We start from the raw sequence: 15,460 nt of genomic DNA, 5'->3' as shown, positions 1-15,460 counted from the left end.
GGAGGCATCCTCTGTCTCCTACCCCTTGTTTTGGACATTCCATCACTGCCGGCCACAGAACCCTGCCTATGCTCACATCTAGGTCTCTCCACCATCTGGACAAATTGCTTCTCTAAACCCTGATTTCCCTGCATGTAAAATAAGGATCATAATAGATCCACCTTCTGGGATTACTGTGGAGATTAAATGAGGTAATCAAGAACAACAGGCCTCATCGAAGATAGAACATGAATGGTGGCCTTCGCTGTTCTGCTGGTTTTGCCCTGACCTGAGCGATGCCCTCCAGCCACTTGGCCATTTGGGTTCTTGGCTCCGCCCCTGCTCCACACCCCCACCCGCGGTGGCCCCGCCTTTGTGACGTAGGGCCTCACCTGCACTCTTGCGCGCCAGCCCGCGCCACCACCGCTGTCTGTGGCTTGGCCGGTTAGAGGCCAGGAAACACGGTCGGATCTTCCGGGGCCATGACAAAACTGTCTGATGGCCTCCTCCTCTCTCTCCTGAAGGGTGAGAGGTTCCCACCTGTTCTAATAGCGTGATCCTCCCTGAGCTCAGCCCTCGCCCTCTACTGCCTGAGAGTCATTTTTTTTTTTATGGTTTCTGAGACGCTTTATCATGGTGATTTGAGTCCGCTCCCTTGCTTCTGACATCCTTCCCGATTTCCCCCCTGTCTCTAGAATTTCCTTAACCTTCTCAGTGGGGACCACCCGCAGGAACATCCCGGTTCCTAATTTGCCTGGGTCTGGAGCGGGTTTGGGGTTGCTGTGTGTCCAACCATGTTACCCTACTCCTCAGTGCTGCTCCTGCCTCTGGCACCTGCCCCAGCCCAGGAGTCAACTTCAGCCTCTACTCCAGGCAGTCCTCTCTCCCCCAGCGAATATGAACGCTTCTTTGCTCTGCTGACCCCAACCTGGAAGGCAGAGACCACCTGCCGTCTTCGTGCGACCCATGGCTGCCGAAACCCCACTCTGGTCCAGCTGGATCAATATGAAAACCACGGCTTGGTGCCGGATGGTGAGGGAAAACCAGGGCACCCAGAATTCACCCAAGCCCAGGACAGAAGTCCTGTGCTCACGTGAGATAGGGGAAACCAAGACACCCAGAATTCACCCAAGCCCAGGGCAGAAGTCCTGTGCTCATGTGAGATAGAGGGAGGGTATGGCCAGCCTCTAAGCCAGAGTCTCATACTGTACTCTACCCAGGCCTTCCCCAGAGGGCCTTCCCTCTTGCGTGTTCACCTTCTCCACTCCTGCCCCTTCTCAGGCGCTGTCTGCTCCGACCTTCCTTATGCATCCTGGTTTGAGTCGTTCTGCCAGTTTACTCAGTATCGCTGCTCCAACCATGTCTACTATGCCAAGGTGAGGCCCAGGAGAAAGGTTGGATATGATAACTCCAAGGCCAAAGGAGTAGAAATGGGGAGTTGAGGAAGGGCTCCAACACATCCTCCTTAGATCCTTCCTCTCTGCCATTTGCCAGTCATTTGCTCAGATTATATATGAATAGTCTCACCTGGACATTCATACTGTCTAAAAACCCTGTTACTTCAAGAAAAGTAGGGAAGAGGGATGGGAAGAGGCAGAGACAAGGCCTTCCATTTCTTCTAATAGGTCAGTGATTTTATTCTAATCAATAGCAGAAGAGTGAGGCAGGAGTATGACCCAGACAAAAAGACTATCTTCCAGAGAGACCCTTTCTCAGGACTAGAGGGTTCCAGCAAAGATCATGTTCCTTTGTGCTTTCCCAGGATCTATGAGGGATGAGCCATCCTGGGAAAGGGACTGAACAATTCACTAGAACAGAAGTCTGCCCTTGGGAAAGGCTTTCCCACTTTCCTTCTCTCCCTGCAGAGAGTTCGGTGTTCCCAGCCAGTATCCATTCTTTCACCTAATACTTACAAGGAGGTAGAGGTTGCAGCAGAAGTCGCACCCACCACCATGACCTCCCCATTTTTATCTCATATCACAGGTGAGACCCTACCACAACTTCCAGAGCCAGGATATAGGTCACAGGATGTAGGTAATAGGGAAGGGGAAGAATGTTGAACAGGGAGAATGGAATTTATGAATACAGATATGGTTCTTCTGCCCCAGAATATCTTCTGCCATTATTTACAATCCTACCCTGAGTCCATTTTTCCTAGTTTCCAGCATTGGAACTTCTCTGGACCTTTTATAATCTAACATCTTCATTTTAGAAAGGATTAGGACTGGGGGTGTAACTCAGTGGTAAAGCATGTGCTTAGCATGCATGAGGCTCTGTGTTCAATTCCCAGCACCAGTAGAAAGCATTAGTTTCTAGCTACTTGGAATATTTTTTGTTCCCTAGGGAGAGAGAAAAAAAAGTTGCATTTGAGGTGGGAGGTAGGAAAGAAGAGCACTGTAAGAGAGGTATGACACATACCACCAACACAACATTTGCCATGGAAATATATTTCATTTTGATATTCATATTCGTTTTTTGTTTTTTAAACTTAACTATGTAGGTAAATGTAATTTTAGTCTACATTTACTGTCCTTGTGTTTATGTGTGAACATACACTTAGGTGCCAAAAGCCTGTCTCTTTCTCTTCTCTTTTTTGGTTCCTCCCAAACCCTGTGGTAGCCACAGAACGGCAGGCCTTCCAGCCCTGGCCTGAGCGGCTGAACAACAACGTGGAGGAGCTGCTCCAATCCTCCTTGTCCCTGGGAGGCCAAGAGCAACTGCCTGATCACAAGCAGGAACACAGACTGGAGCAACACAAAAAAGAGCAAATGCAAGAACAAAAGCAGGAAGAAGAGCAGGAGCAAGAAGAGCAAGAGGAGGAACAAGAGGAGGAGGGAAAGCAGGAAGAGGAGCAGGGGACAGAAGAGGGACTTGAGACAGTGTCTAGTTTGCAGGCTAATGCAGAGGCTAAGTTTCTGTCTGAATCTTTGTCTTCCAACCCTTCCTCCTTTACTCCCCGAGTCCGAGAAGCAGAACCTGCTCCTGTCATGGAGAACACCCAAGAGGTCACTCAATCAGCACAAGAAATAGATGAAATGAATGAAATATATGATGAGGATGTCTACTGGAGCAGAAGTCAAAACCCTGGCAGGTACAGGAAGTTGTGACTCCCTCATGGGCCCTGACATCCCTGCTGCCTTCTTTGGAAACAAGAAGCTCACTTTTCCAGCTCCGACCTGCAAACCCACTCAGACCTACTTGCGCTTCAGGCACAAATAGCAACTGCTATGCCTATCCTTGGCTTTAATCCCTGACCTAGGTGCTCATTCTCTACATGATGTGGGACAATGAGCCCTGAACCTGGAGCTACCAGGCTTGGGTTTGGGTCTTGTCTCTGACCCTGATTAGCATTCTAACAGTGAGAAAGTTATTATTCCTCCATTCTGAACCTCAGTTTCTCATTTGTAAAAGGAGGCAATTGACCCAAGGCCTCTCAGGCCCCATACTAAAGGCCCCATGATAAGCATGCTGAAGGTATATGACAAAGGACAACTGTGCCGGGCATGGTGGTTCATGCCTGTAATCCCAGCAACTCGGGAGATTGAGACAGGAGGGTGGCCAGTGAAACCCTGTCTCAAAAAAATAAAAAGGGCTAGGGATGTAACTCAGTGATAGAAAGCCTGTGGGTTCAATCCCTAGTACAAAAAAAAAAAAAAAAAAAAAAAAAACAAAAACAGATGCTAAGGGGAGGGCAAGAGAGTAGATATGTCTTTCTGCTCCAGCTTTCCAGCTCATCCCCACCAGTCAGTACTGTCTTCTTGCAGCCTCCTGCAACTACCCCACACAGAGTCCTTGCTGATATTGTGCTATTCAATTGTGGAGAATACCTGCATCATGACCCCCACAGCCAAGGCCTGGAAGTACCTAGAGGAGGAGATCCTTGGTTTCGGGAAGACGGTATGCCTGCCATGCTGTTTAATGGATACGTGCCACTAGGCATCCTTGGGTCTGGCACTACATGAAGCCATGGGAGAAGGGAATGAGCAAGGAAAACATGAGGCATAGTAGTGGAGATTCTATCCAAGTGGGACTTCCTCCTTTGGAAGCACGTCAGTCCATCTTCAAGGAGGAAGGCTTTGGTCCCTAGTCTGGAATTCATCCTCCAGCCCACTAACTTGTGAGGCTCTGAGTCATCTCTTGATCCTGTTCACCATTTTCAGTACCTAGTTGCACCTAGCTGATGCAGCTCTCCTTTCCAAAAGGTTCATAGAATCTATTCCAGGGAATCTGTAAAAGGATTATAGTCTCAAAATATTTTCCAAATACAGCAAGTCTAGGCCTGGGGATATAGCTCAGTTGACAGAGTGCTTGCCCTGCATACACAAAGCCCTGGGTTTAATTACCATCACAAAAAAACACAAACAAAAAACCCAAATGCAGCAAGTTTGTTCCCAGGAAATATAGTTTAGGTTTTCCTTTCTTTCAAGATGAAATTGTTCAGGCTAGTCTGAAACTCCTGAGCTCAAGTGATCCTCCCACCTCAGCCTCCTGAGTATCTGACTATATGTGCATGCCATTGCACTCAGCTCCTAGATTGAGCCATCTTTTTTTCTTTAATACTGGAGACTGAACTTGAAGTAGGGGCTTTGACACTGAGCTACTCCCCTGCCCTTTATTTATTTATTTATTTTAATTTTGAGCCTAATTGCCAAGGCTGGCCTTGAACTTGCCATCCTCCTACCTCAGCCTTTGGAGTAGCTGGTATTACAGGCATGTACCACCACACCTGGCACTACTGTTTTCAAATAATACAAACTTAGCAGATATTTGAGAGCCACTATATCATGCACTCATCCATTTGTTTAACAAATACTGACTGGGCACCAACTCTCTATTAGGTAATTGAGGTGCAGTAGATCCAATGCTTTGTCTTCTTGGAATCTAGTAGGAAAGAGAGATGAGGAAACAGGCAGGCTAGACATCAGTAATAGGGATAAGAACAAAGTGCAGAGAACTGATGGGATGGAGGGACAGATTCTCCATGTTTGGAAGGATTAGAGAGTGCTTTTTCAGAGGAACAGATGTTAATCTGATTAACATCTGTTCCTCTGAGACTTGGGTATAAGAGAAGTTAACCAGGCAAAGAAGGAGCTCCAGGGAAGGTTCCTGGTAGATGGTATAGTATGGGTAAAGGCTCTGAAGCAACTAGGAATCTCCAGACTCAGAGTGAGCATACGGTTTCTTCTTTTAAGAGGCTGAGAGCCCAGGAAGGAGATTCATCCTATAGAAGGAGGGTACAAGGAGTTAGAGGTTTTAAAAAACTTGTCAGAAATTCAGGGGGAAGCCAAGCACAGTGGTGCACACCTGTAATCCCAGCTACTTCAGAGGCTGAGGAGGAGGATTGCAAGTTCAAGGCCAGCCTTGGCAACTTGGTGAGACCCTGTCTCAAAAAATAAAAAAGACTAGGGATATAGCTTAGTGATGGAATGCCCCTGGCTTTATTACCCAGTAGCAGCCTGGTGGGATTGCGAGGGGGTGGAAAGTTCAGAGTCATGAAAGAAACTCTCTGAAGGAGTTGGAAAAGAGTGCAGCAGAGTGCATTTTACTTGCAGCAGAGCAAAGGGAGACACATGTTAAAAGTCTTAAATGGCAGTCTTAGCATTTGTATTTAATTTTGTAGGCAGGGGGAATTTAATGCAGATTTTGGGTCAGGGACTTGATGCTGCCCTTATGTGCTTCTGTAAAGAGTAAGCAGGTGATATAAGAAATTCCATACACCTTTACAAGCTGTACCCACTGTTGAGAAAGGAGGATGATGGAATTGACTGAAGATACTGCTTAGCAAGATCCCTCTGTAGTGATGAGGAAGCTCAATCAGGATAGAGTCGAGCTAGGAGATGGGTAACTCCACTTTGAGAAGATCTTCCAAAAACCTGAAGGTTTCAAACCTAGGTGTTTTGTAGAGCATAGGTTATAGAGTTAGAAGGACCTAGATCCATGTCCCAACTTCATCTTTTGTTAGACATGTGGCTTTGAACAATGTACTGAATCTAACAATTACTTATAAAGAAAGCCTCAGTTTCTTTAGCAGTGAATGAGAAATAGTATTGGTACTTCTGTTGTTGTTACAGGGGTCTTCAGAAGACAAATGAGACTAAATAGATAGTACCAAAACACTGTCACCTCTCTGCAAATATTAGTATTATCATTAGCACAGAATGGAAGATGGTTATGGGTTCTTCTCAGATAAGATAAATTAGGGGCAATTGGCGGTTCTCCAATGTACTTGACAATTAAAATTTTGAGTTCAGGGAAGAGATCAGAGCTGGTGATAAAGATTTGGGTATCAGCCAGGCACAGTGGAACACACCTGTAATCCCAGTGACTCAGGAGGCTGAGGCAGGAAGATCACAAGTTCGAGGCCATCCTCAGCAAATTAGTGAGAACCTCTCAAAAAGGGCTGGGAATGTAGCTCAGTGGTAGAGCACCCCTGGGTTCAATCCCTATAAGCACAAAAAAATTTGTGGAGTATCACCTGCACATAGATGAAAATTACCCAAGAATAGAAACCGTCCACATCCCCATCCAGGAAAAGGGTGAAGAAATAGCTGAGGCAAGGTCCTTGGGGAGGAAAATGGGGAGAAAATCCAGAGAAGCTATCAGAAGAGCCTTAAAGCAAAAACATTCTGTGGGCCGCTCTGGAGGGCTGAGGTTGGGGAAAAGGCAAGCCACCAAGTCCCAGCTTCAACTCTTCACTCATACTCCTGCTTCAGGTCTGTGACAGTCTTGGGCGGCGACATACATCTATCTGTCCCCTCTGTGCCTTCTGCTCCCTGAAGCTGGAGCAGTGCTACTCAGAGAACAACCTACGACGGCAAGAATGTGACACTTCCCACAAGACACCCTTCCTCAGCCCCTTGCTCACAGCCCAGGGCGTGTCTGTTGGCACCCAGGTACCTGGCCAGGCAAGTTGTAGTGGGGAGGCCTGTAGGAGGGCAAGGGATGTGCACCTTTTGCCTGTCTCCTGTGCCACAGGTAGGGTCCCCAGAAGCAGGCCGCTTTTATGGGCTGGAATTGTATGGTGGGCTCCGCATGGACTTCTGGTGTGCCCGGCTTGCCACAAAGGGCTGTGAAGATGTCCGAGTCTCCAGCTGGCTCCAGACTGAGTTCCTTAGCTTCCATGATGGGGATTTCCCCACCAAGGTCAGACCCTTACCCCAAAGCTTAGCCCACCCCTCCCTTTGCCCTAGTTCCTTGTAAGTATGTGCTCTAGGATGTGGAAGGGGGCTTGAGTTCCTCACAGAACCTCCTACCTGATTCCAACAGACCATAGCACACCTCCCCAAAAGATTAAGATTGTTTTTGGCAAAGCAGTAGGAAACCAGCCAGATGAGAAAGCACAGGACTGGGAGGCAAGAGACAGAAAGAGGGGATCCAGTCAAAGTTATACTCATCTCTATGATAAAAGACTAGGTGACATGGAGGATATTGCCTGGCCCTGTGATCCCTGCCTTAGCCTGCCAGACTCCTTCCCTGACACTTCCAGTGCATTCCCTGCTTAGTGACAGCAATTTGGCTCCCCTCTCCCCAAAGTTACTTCTTAGCAGGATTGTCAGTAGTTGCTGAGACTCCCTCCTGTGGTTTGACAGGAAAAACCCAGACAAGGAAAAGTAGGACCATCTTAAGAAAGGGCTGGTTGAGGTTAGGAGTATAACTCAGTGGTGGAATGCTTACCTGGCATGCACAAGGCTCTGGATTTCATCCACAGCAACTGGGGGTAGTGGGTGGTGGGGAGAAAAGGCTGGTGCTGAGCTTCAGGACAGTGCCTAGCTTTTGTCCCTGAACCTCTAGACCTGGAAGGAGTCTCAGAAATCATCTCAGTTGCTCCCTGGATTTATAGATGGGAGGCAAGTTCCAAAGAGGAAAGTTATTGACCCACTGTCACACAACAGTTTCTTCTACCATCCTCCTCACTCATCACCATCACCAGAAGGATCCCTGATATTTTGACCACTATTTGGGTCCCCTTTCCCATGTTCTGAACAACTTCTTGCTTTTGTTGCTGGGGGTGGAACACAGGGCCTCATAAACACTAAGTAAGTAGTCTACCACTGACCTACATCCCTAGCCCATATTCTTGATCCTGAACTACCCACCTTTCCAATCCCATTCCTCAGTCAGTTTCCCAGCAAGCTGACCAGTAGGGCAGCCAATTCTGTTTCTCCAAGCTCCTGAATGCTGTTTAGCAATCTGTGACTGAGGGTGAGAGGGAAAGGGCAGAGGAACAGAGGCTTATTCCTCAGAAAGCACAATGAGATACATCCCAGGTATGCAAGGTCTGGTTGTCAAAAGCCACACCCCTGCCCCTGGTTCTGCCATTGCCAGTATCCCCTGGTGTTTGATGTTCTGTTAGGCTTCTTATATTCCCCTCTCTTGCTCCTGGCTTAGGTTTGTGACACAGACTATGTCCAGTATCCAAACTACTGTTCCTTTAAAAGCCAGCAATGTCTGATGAGAAACCAGAATCGGAAGGTGAGCACCCCAACCTGCCCCCACCTCCAGGAGCCCTTCAGTCACCCATACCATTGATGTGTATTCTGAATTCCCCTCTTCCAGAAGTTGGGCTATGGGGAGCCAGTTCTCTACTTGCATCTGTAGGTCAGGGACCTCTTCAGGGTGCTTCCTCCAGGCCTCTGGTCCTGGATTAAGCAAGTCCCTCCTCCCATGCACAAGGGTTCAAGAGGAAGATGGTGCAGATGAGGGGAGGACACTGAGGACATCACACCTAGGCTAGAAATTGGATGTTGAGTTTTAATCTGGCTTCCTTACTTACTAGGTAGCCTAGGATAAGTCAAGTGCCCCTCTGTGCTTCAGATTCCTGATTTCCAAAAGAAGGGGTTTGAGCCACTTGGTATTTCCTCCATCATACAGAAAAAAATTATTTTTTTAGTTTCCTCTTCTCTTTTACTGCCCACCTCTGGTTCTTGTGATGCTTCTGACACCTCCTCACCTGCACATTCCTGGCACCTGGCTCTGTGTCACAGATTATATGCACAATCCCCATGTAGGTATCCCGCACGAGATGTCTGCAGAATGAAACTTACACTGTTTTATCCCTGACCAAAAGTGAGGACCTTGTGCTTCGATGGAGCCAGGAGTTCAGCACCTTGACTCTAGGCCAAGTTGGATGAGCTGGGATCCATTCTGGCCCCACTCCAGCCTGACAGGTCCACTTTCTTTATCTGTCAGTTTGCTTTCAGGCTGCCTCTCATGGGTCTCTTACCTAGTCCTAGTAACACTCTCCTTGGGTTGGGGTAGCAGTCCCAGAGAGGTCCACAATGGGAGTTCCATCTGCCTTAGGAGAATGTCTTTATATAAAGTGTTTATTTTCAGCCTGTGTGCCCTTTTTTGGTTTGATCTTCATCCTCAGCACTGCCACCTTGCCCTTGGGAATCAACCTCTAACCTCCCAATTTTATGGATCCAGTTGCAGATGGGAGAACCTCATGGGAATGGTACTCAGGGAAGCAGGCATCTGTCAGAGAAGCAGAAGACCTAAGCAGTCAGGGAATTGGATTGAAGAAGGCTATGGCCAGGGTCTTAGGGATTATGTGTACTATGAGGGCATGTGTGTCTTTATTTCTAAAGCTCTGGGTCCTATGATCTTAGAAGTGAGTGTAGGATTGTCCCTCTAAAGGATAAGGGTCAGAGCCTGAGATCATGTCCACATGGGATCAGCTCTGGACAAGTGGGCATAGCTTACACTTTTTCAAGAGAGGAGAAACACATGTTGAGTTTCTTCCTCTACTATAGGCTCACAGTAGTCAACAGTATTTTTTTTTTTCTTGCAGTGCTGGGGATCGAACCCAGGGCCTTGCACATGCTCCGCAAGTGTTCTACCACTGAGCTCATCCCCAGCCCATTAACAGCATTTCTAAAAAACTTATTATGGAAAATTTCAAAAATGCACAAAAATAGTATAATGTGCTGGGTATGATGGCACACACCTGTAATTCCTACTGGGGAGGCTGAGGCAGGAGGCCAGCCTGGGCAACTTAACAAGAAGCTGTCAGAAAGAAAGGAAGGGAGGGAGGGAGGGAGGGAGGGAGAGAAAAGAGCTGGGGATGTGGATCAGTGGAGAGCACTGCTGGGTTCAGTTCCCAGTTCCAAGAAAAACAAAACAAAAAAACAGTATTATGAACCTTCGTGTACCCTTCACCCCGCCCTATATGGCCTATCATTCAACAGAATGTTAAAGGTCCTACAAAGCTTCATAATAAAGAAATTTTAACCTAATGTTTTCCAAACTCATTTGACCACAAATGAGTACTACTTGCCATTTGAAAACTTACGCTTATGTTTTCTGAGGGGCTGTGCTCAGCTGCAGGATACAGAGGCGAGGGTATGTCATCTGAGCTTTCTGCCCTTCTGAAACTCCAAGCCTGGGGAAATAGACCTGAGTAAAGAGGAAGAAGCATCCAGCCTGGCATTGCTGGAGGAGCTGGGTGTGTACTGGAAGGGAGAGAGGAAGAGACAGAGGGCCTTGCAGAACACTGGTATGCAGAGAGAACCCTGGGCAGGGGAAGGTATAAGCAGAATTGCATGGGGTAAACCACCTGGCTGACCCAAGAGAGGAAGAGACACACAGGGGAGGGTATGAGTGAGAACAGTGAGCAGCAGTGGGTTAGTCATCAGGCATCAGTGGTGGGTGTGCCAGTAAGAGTTCCCGGAAGCTGTTTGAGTGTGTGAGGGATGGGTGGGGGAGGTAGGTGGTAAATTAGGGCTGGATTAAGTGTCATTAGCTGCTGGAGTCGGGGGTTTCTTCTCTAGTCCATGAAGGCCTCTGAGGTCAATGCTTCCTCTTCTCTTTCTCCTTGGCTCTGTGGGGTTGGGTGAGTGCAAAGAGCTGGGAGGGATGTGCTGAGAACTGCTGGGGTGGGTGTGTCACCACCCGCCCAGGAGCAGGTCCTACCAGCCCAACCCAGCCACAGAACAGGCAGCGGAAGCCAGCCTGGGACAGCCACAGAGCAACAAAGGGAGCACAGGTATGGGGGTGTGACAGGTGGGGTTGAACTGCCCAGGGGGAACAAGGAACAGGACCCCTCTTGTGGAAATGGGAGACATAGGTGGGGATGTAGATGAGGGTGGGACTTGGGTCCTGGAAAACCTTTTTGAATACAGTAAAAAACCCAAAGGGGCTGCCTTAGCCAACAGATCTTCTCAGAGCTGCCGGATGAAGCAGCCAACATGTCTGACACACCCAGGAGTGCCCCTCTGAAGGTGATCCCAAGGGATCCCAAGCTTCCACTCCAGGGCATCCCAAGGGTCCTCCCCTTCACCCTGGAGGTCCCCCTCTCATGCTTAACTTGAGTTTCCAAAGGGAGGGGGCCTCTGGGAATGCTTCCAATATTTTCCAGGCCTTCTAATATATGACAATGAGCTAATCTGATTAAACTCAGCTAATGCGTTCACCGGTGCAGATGTGTTTTTATTGCTATCCTTCTCAGGTAACCAAGGTGTATTTTACATATATTTTTTATTTTATTTATTTTTTTGCGGTGCTGGGTATGCAACCTAAGGTTCCAAGGATGCTAGGCAAGCTTTCTACCACTAAGTCCTAGCCTCATCCCCCAAAGGCATATTTTAATGTACTCTCAAGGAAGAATGGCCTCCACCCAAAGGGCTCATCTTTTTTTTTTTTTTTCAAGAAAACCTTCTTTTATTTATTTATTTTTTTTGAGAGAGAATTTTTTAATATTTATTTTTTAGTTTTCGGCAGACACAACATCTTTGTTTGTATGTGGTACTGAGGATTGAACCTGGGCCACACCCACGCATGCCAGGCCAGGCGCTACCGCTTGAGCCACATCCCCAGCCCCTGGGCTCATCTATATAAAGGGATTGGGCTAGATGGTCTCTAATGTCCCCAAGGTGCTGACAGAATGTGGCATGAAAGGAAGGAAATTTCAGATATTAAGCCCAGGTGGAGGGACTGTGTGTTTCTGGGACCAATGAGGGCTGTTGCCTATCTGTAACCTATGTTTATGGAAGTCTCTATAACAAGAAGGGGATCATATCAGATTGTTATTTGTTATTTCCAAAACTTTTTTTTTTTTCGTACCAGGTATTAAATCCAGAAGTGCTTTACCACTGAGCCACATCCTCAGTCTTTTTTTTTTTTAATATTGTTTTTAGTTGTAGATGGACACAATACTTTTATTTTGTTTTATTTTATTTATTTTTTATGTGGTGCTGAGGATTAAACCAGTGCCTCACGTGTGCTAGGCAAGCGCTCTACCACCGAGCCACAACCTCAGCCCTCCCCAGCCATTTTTAAAATTTTTGAAACAGGGTGTCTCTAAGTTGCTGGCTTTGAACTCGTGATCCTCTTGACTCAGCCTCCCAAGCCGCTGGAATCACAGGTGTGTGCCCCTGCACCCGGCTGCAAAACTCTTTTCCCCGGGAGATGGAGGTAGTGATTGAGGGGAAGTGAAAACTTAATTCTGTATTTATGTATGTGTGTGTGTGTGTGTGTGTGTGTGTGAGAGAGAGAGAGAGAGAGAGAGAGAGAGAGAGAGAGAGCATGCTTGCTCATCTCCCCAGCCACCCAGAGACAGAAGATCCCAGCTCCATCTGTGCTGCCTGATGTCATCAGCTCTCCCCACTCTGCTAACCTCAGTCTTTATCCCAGAGACATTTAATGCCCAGGAGTATTAAAAAAGAGAAAAAAGTTGGTATAGTTAAGAATTGAACTTAGGGCTAGGGTTGTGGCTCAGTGGCAGAGCACTTGCCTAGCACATGTGAGGCATTGGTTTCAATCCTCAGCACCACATTAAAAAAAAATGAACAAATAAAAGTATTATGTAAAAAAAAAATTTAACTTGTCAATTTTAACATTGCTGTTACTTCTGAAATAAATGTGATATTCTGGTTTTAAAAAAAGAAAATGAAGGGGAAAAAGTAAAAAAAAAAAAAAAAAAGATAGCTAAAAGGGTGAGAGTTGAAGGGGCTGTGGGTGTGGTGAGCACTTACTTAGCATATGTGAGGCCCTGGGCTGGGTCCCCAGCACTGGTGGCAGGAAAGGGGGGCTGAAGTCAATGGTACACACTAATAGCAAGAGCAAGGTGAGGGAGGCTGAAAACCTTCAGGAGATTGTCTAGAAGAGGACCTGCCAGGCCTAAAGTAAGAATAAGATGCACATGGGGCACAGGTCATCAGGGGCTGAACCTGTTGCAGTGACTTTTTGGCTGGGATTTATTTATTTATTTTATTTGAAAGCAGGTTGGAGGGAGATGTGCAGGTGGTGTGGTGTCATCCACATATCTGGGAAACTAATTGAACTTTGGGCTGCCTTTGCTTTCTGCCTTTTCCCAGGAGAATGTTGGGAGAGATGAGTGTCTCTAGGTTGCTTAAGTTCTCTCTAAGTTGCCAAGGCTGGCACCCAGGAAGGGAGAAGACATGGCTAAGGGTGATGTTAGAAAGGCTGAAGGAGAAAGGCTATTGTGGGGTGGGGTGTGGTAGAAGAGACTGGAGTAGGAAGTTTGGCTGAGGAAATGGGGAGGAGGGAAGACAGTGATAAGACAACACCACTCCAGCCTGAGCCCAAGAGATCCCACTTTTAGGCAAGATTGTGATCTCTGAGGCAGAAAGGAGCCTCCTCACTCATCTTGGAGCTCAGACTATCTCCATATCCCAGGCCTTCCCATCTCATTCCTACACCTGAGACCCAAGATAAACTGAAAAACAGGATTTGTTTGTACTCCCCAAAAAGTCACAGGACCAAGGTTTTCACAAAGATGTAAGACTGGGTGAAGCTTCTGAAGGCTCAGATCAGCTGGATCTGTTTGCAGAGACTGAATATATCAATGCGAAGGGATGTTTATAATTAACCCTGTCTGAGAGGAAAGTGTGCACCCGCCCCCAACACTGCCTGAACACAGAAGCAAGGAAGTGTGTCTAGCTAATTTAACTAGCAGGTTAGAACTTTTACCAAAGGGGTATTTCCTGTGTCTGTATGAAATACCGGTTGGGTGTTTAAAGAGGTTGGGGCTATCCCAGAGCTGATCTTAAGGGACAAGGAGAGTCCTTTTCAAACTTTTGACCTCGGGGAGAAGGCAGAAGGATATGAATAAAAACAGAAGGCAAAGCGAGAACAAGGCATTTGGTGCATGCGCGGGAGGGCCCGGGGGAACAGCACAGAGATGGTGCCACACAGAAGTTGGACATTGAAGAGGTATTTCTGTTCCCCTTCCTGTCCCTATCATCGTCCTAAATCACCTAGTCCTTTGTCTTTAGCTCTGCATTATTGGCCAGTTGCCAAATAACATGGCTACTGAGGGCAGGGGTGTGGAGAACAGTGAGGGAATGATCATGATCTAGCCTCCTGCTCACTCTTACTCCCTCATTCTTACTTCCTGCCTGTGGCAGAAAATAGCCCTGCCCTTCTGGCTTATCTCAGCCAAGAGCAGCACCCAGCCCAGCTCAGAGGGCAATGGGACAGATCCCAGAGGCCCTGAGGAGGTAATAAACCTGGACCCTGAAGGTGCAGAAAGGAAGCTGAAGAAAGGATGCCGTGAGCAGCAAGTGGCGGCACATGCTCTGGTGTGTGAGTGGTAATGGTGGGGTGGGATAGTGGTGAGAAGAACAGTTCCCATAGCCTCCGTGTATATGGTGGATTCTTTGTACCTTGCTGCCTTGCAGTTGAGATTTGTTTGTTGGTGTCTGCATGGAAACATGCTTGTGAAAGTGCCTGATTGTATAGTCTTGTCTGTGTAATAGGATATAATCCCTAAGGCAGCGGCTATGTCTCCTCTTCAGGCTGTGGCCCATCATCTGTGTACATGCTTGTATATTACCCGGTGTGTGTAAACATTGATTTGTATGTTACTGGGGATCTGTATGCACATCTCTTTTTTCTTTATTAAAAAAATTTTAGACATTGATGGACCTTTATTTTATTCATTTATTTATATGTGGTCCTGAGAATCAAACCCAGTGCCTCACACATGCTAGGCAAGTGCTCTACCACTAAGCTACAATCCCAGCATAAAGTACCTCTCTTACTGTATGAATGTAAAGCATCTCCATGTCTGTGAACAGACATGTATGTAATGGTGTGCCTATATTTCCACATCAGTTTGTGTCCATGTTACTGGACTTATGTAGGCCTCCACGTCCCTCCTCCTTCCTGGTGAAATGAAACCCCAGAGTTCCTTCTCTCTGAGGCAGCTGCTGTTTCTTTGATTCTTACATTTCCCCAACAACCTGACTTCTTCCTCAAGGCAGGATTAGGGGAGAGGGTCTGTGCTGCCCCTCCCCCATGCCTACATCCCATCTTCCATTTCCTGTTTGCCTCCTCTTTGGCAGTTTTTTCCATCTTTGCCATCTGGCCTGGCACTGTGCCCATACAGCTACACAGATAGGAGCCTCAGGGCTCAGGGAAGCAGGGGAATAGGGTTGCGCCAAAGCAGGGGCCTGGCAGCTTTCAATGCTCAGTTTGACCTTTCTAAATGATAGAAAGAGGTAGCTTCCCCAGCTCCACT

General features: G+C 47.3%; 1 protein-coding gene across 1 annotated transcript; it reads left to right on the top strand.

Annotated features, from left to right (window-relative positions):
• Positions 1-461: 461 nt before the first annotated feature.
• On the top strand, positions 462-9,110 carry Acrbp (acrosin binding protein). Its single transcript, XM_076852584.1, has 10 exons — positions 462-504; positions 793-1,011; positions 1,261-1,355; positions 1,845-1,962; positions 2,599-3,070; positions 3,744-3,876; positions 6,693-6,872; positions 6,955-7,122; positions 8,368-8,451; positions 8,988-9,110. The coding sequence occupies exons 1-10, from the start codon at positions 462-464 to the stop codon at positions 9,108-9,110; spliced, it is 1,635 nt and encodes a 544-aa protein (XP_076708699.1).
• Positions 9,111-15,460: the final 6,350 nt, after the last annotated feature.

Source organism: Callospermophilus lateralis, chromosome 4 (genome assembly GCF_048772815.1).
Source record: "Callospermophilus lateralis isolate mCalLat2 chromosome 4, mCalLat2.hap1, whole genome shotgun sequence".
Taxonomy (NCBI): domain Eukaryota; kingdom Metazoa; phylum Chordata; class Mammalia; order Rodentia; family Sciuridae; genus Callospermophilus; species Callospermophilus lateralis.
This window is presented reverse-complemented; position numbering and strand designations above follow the sequence as displayed.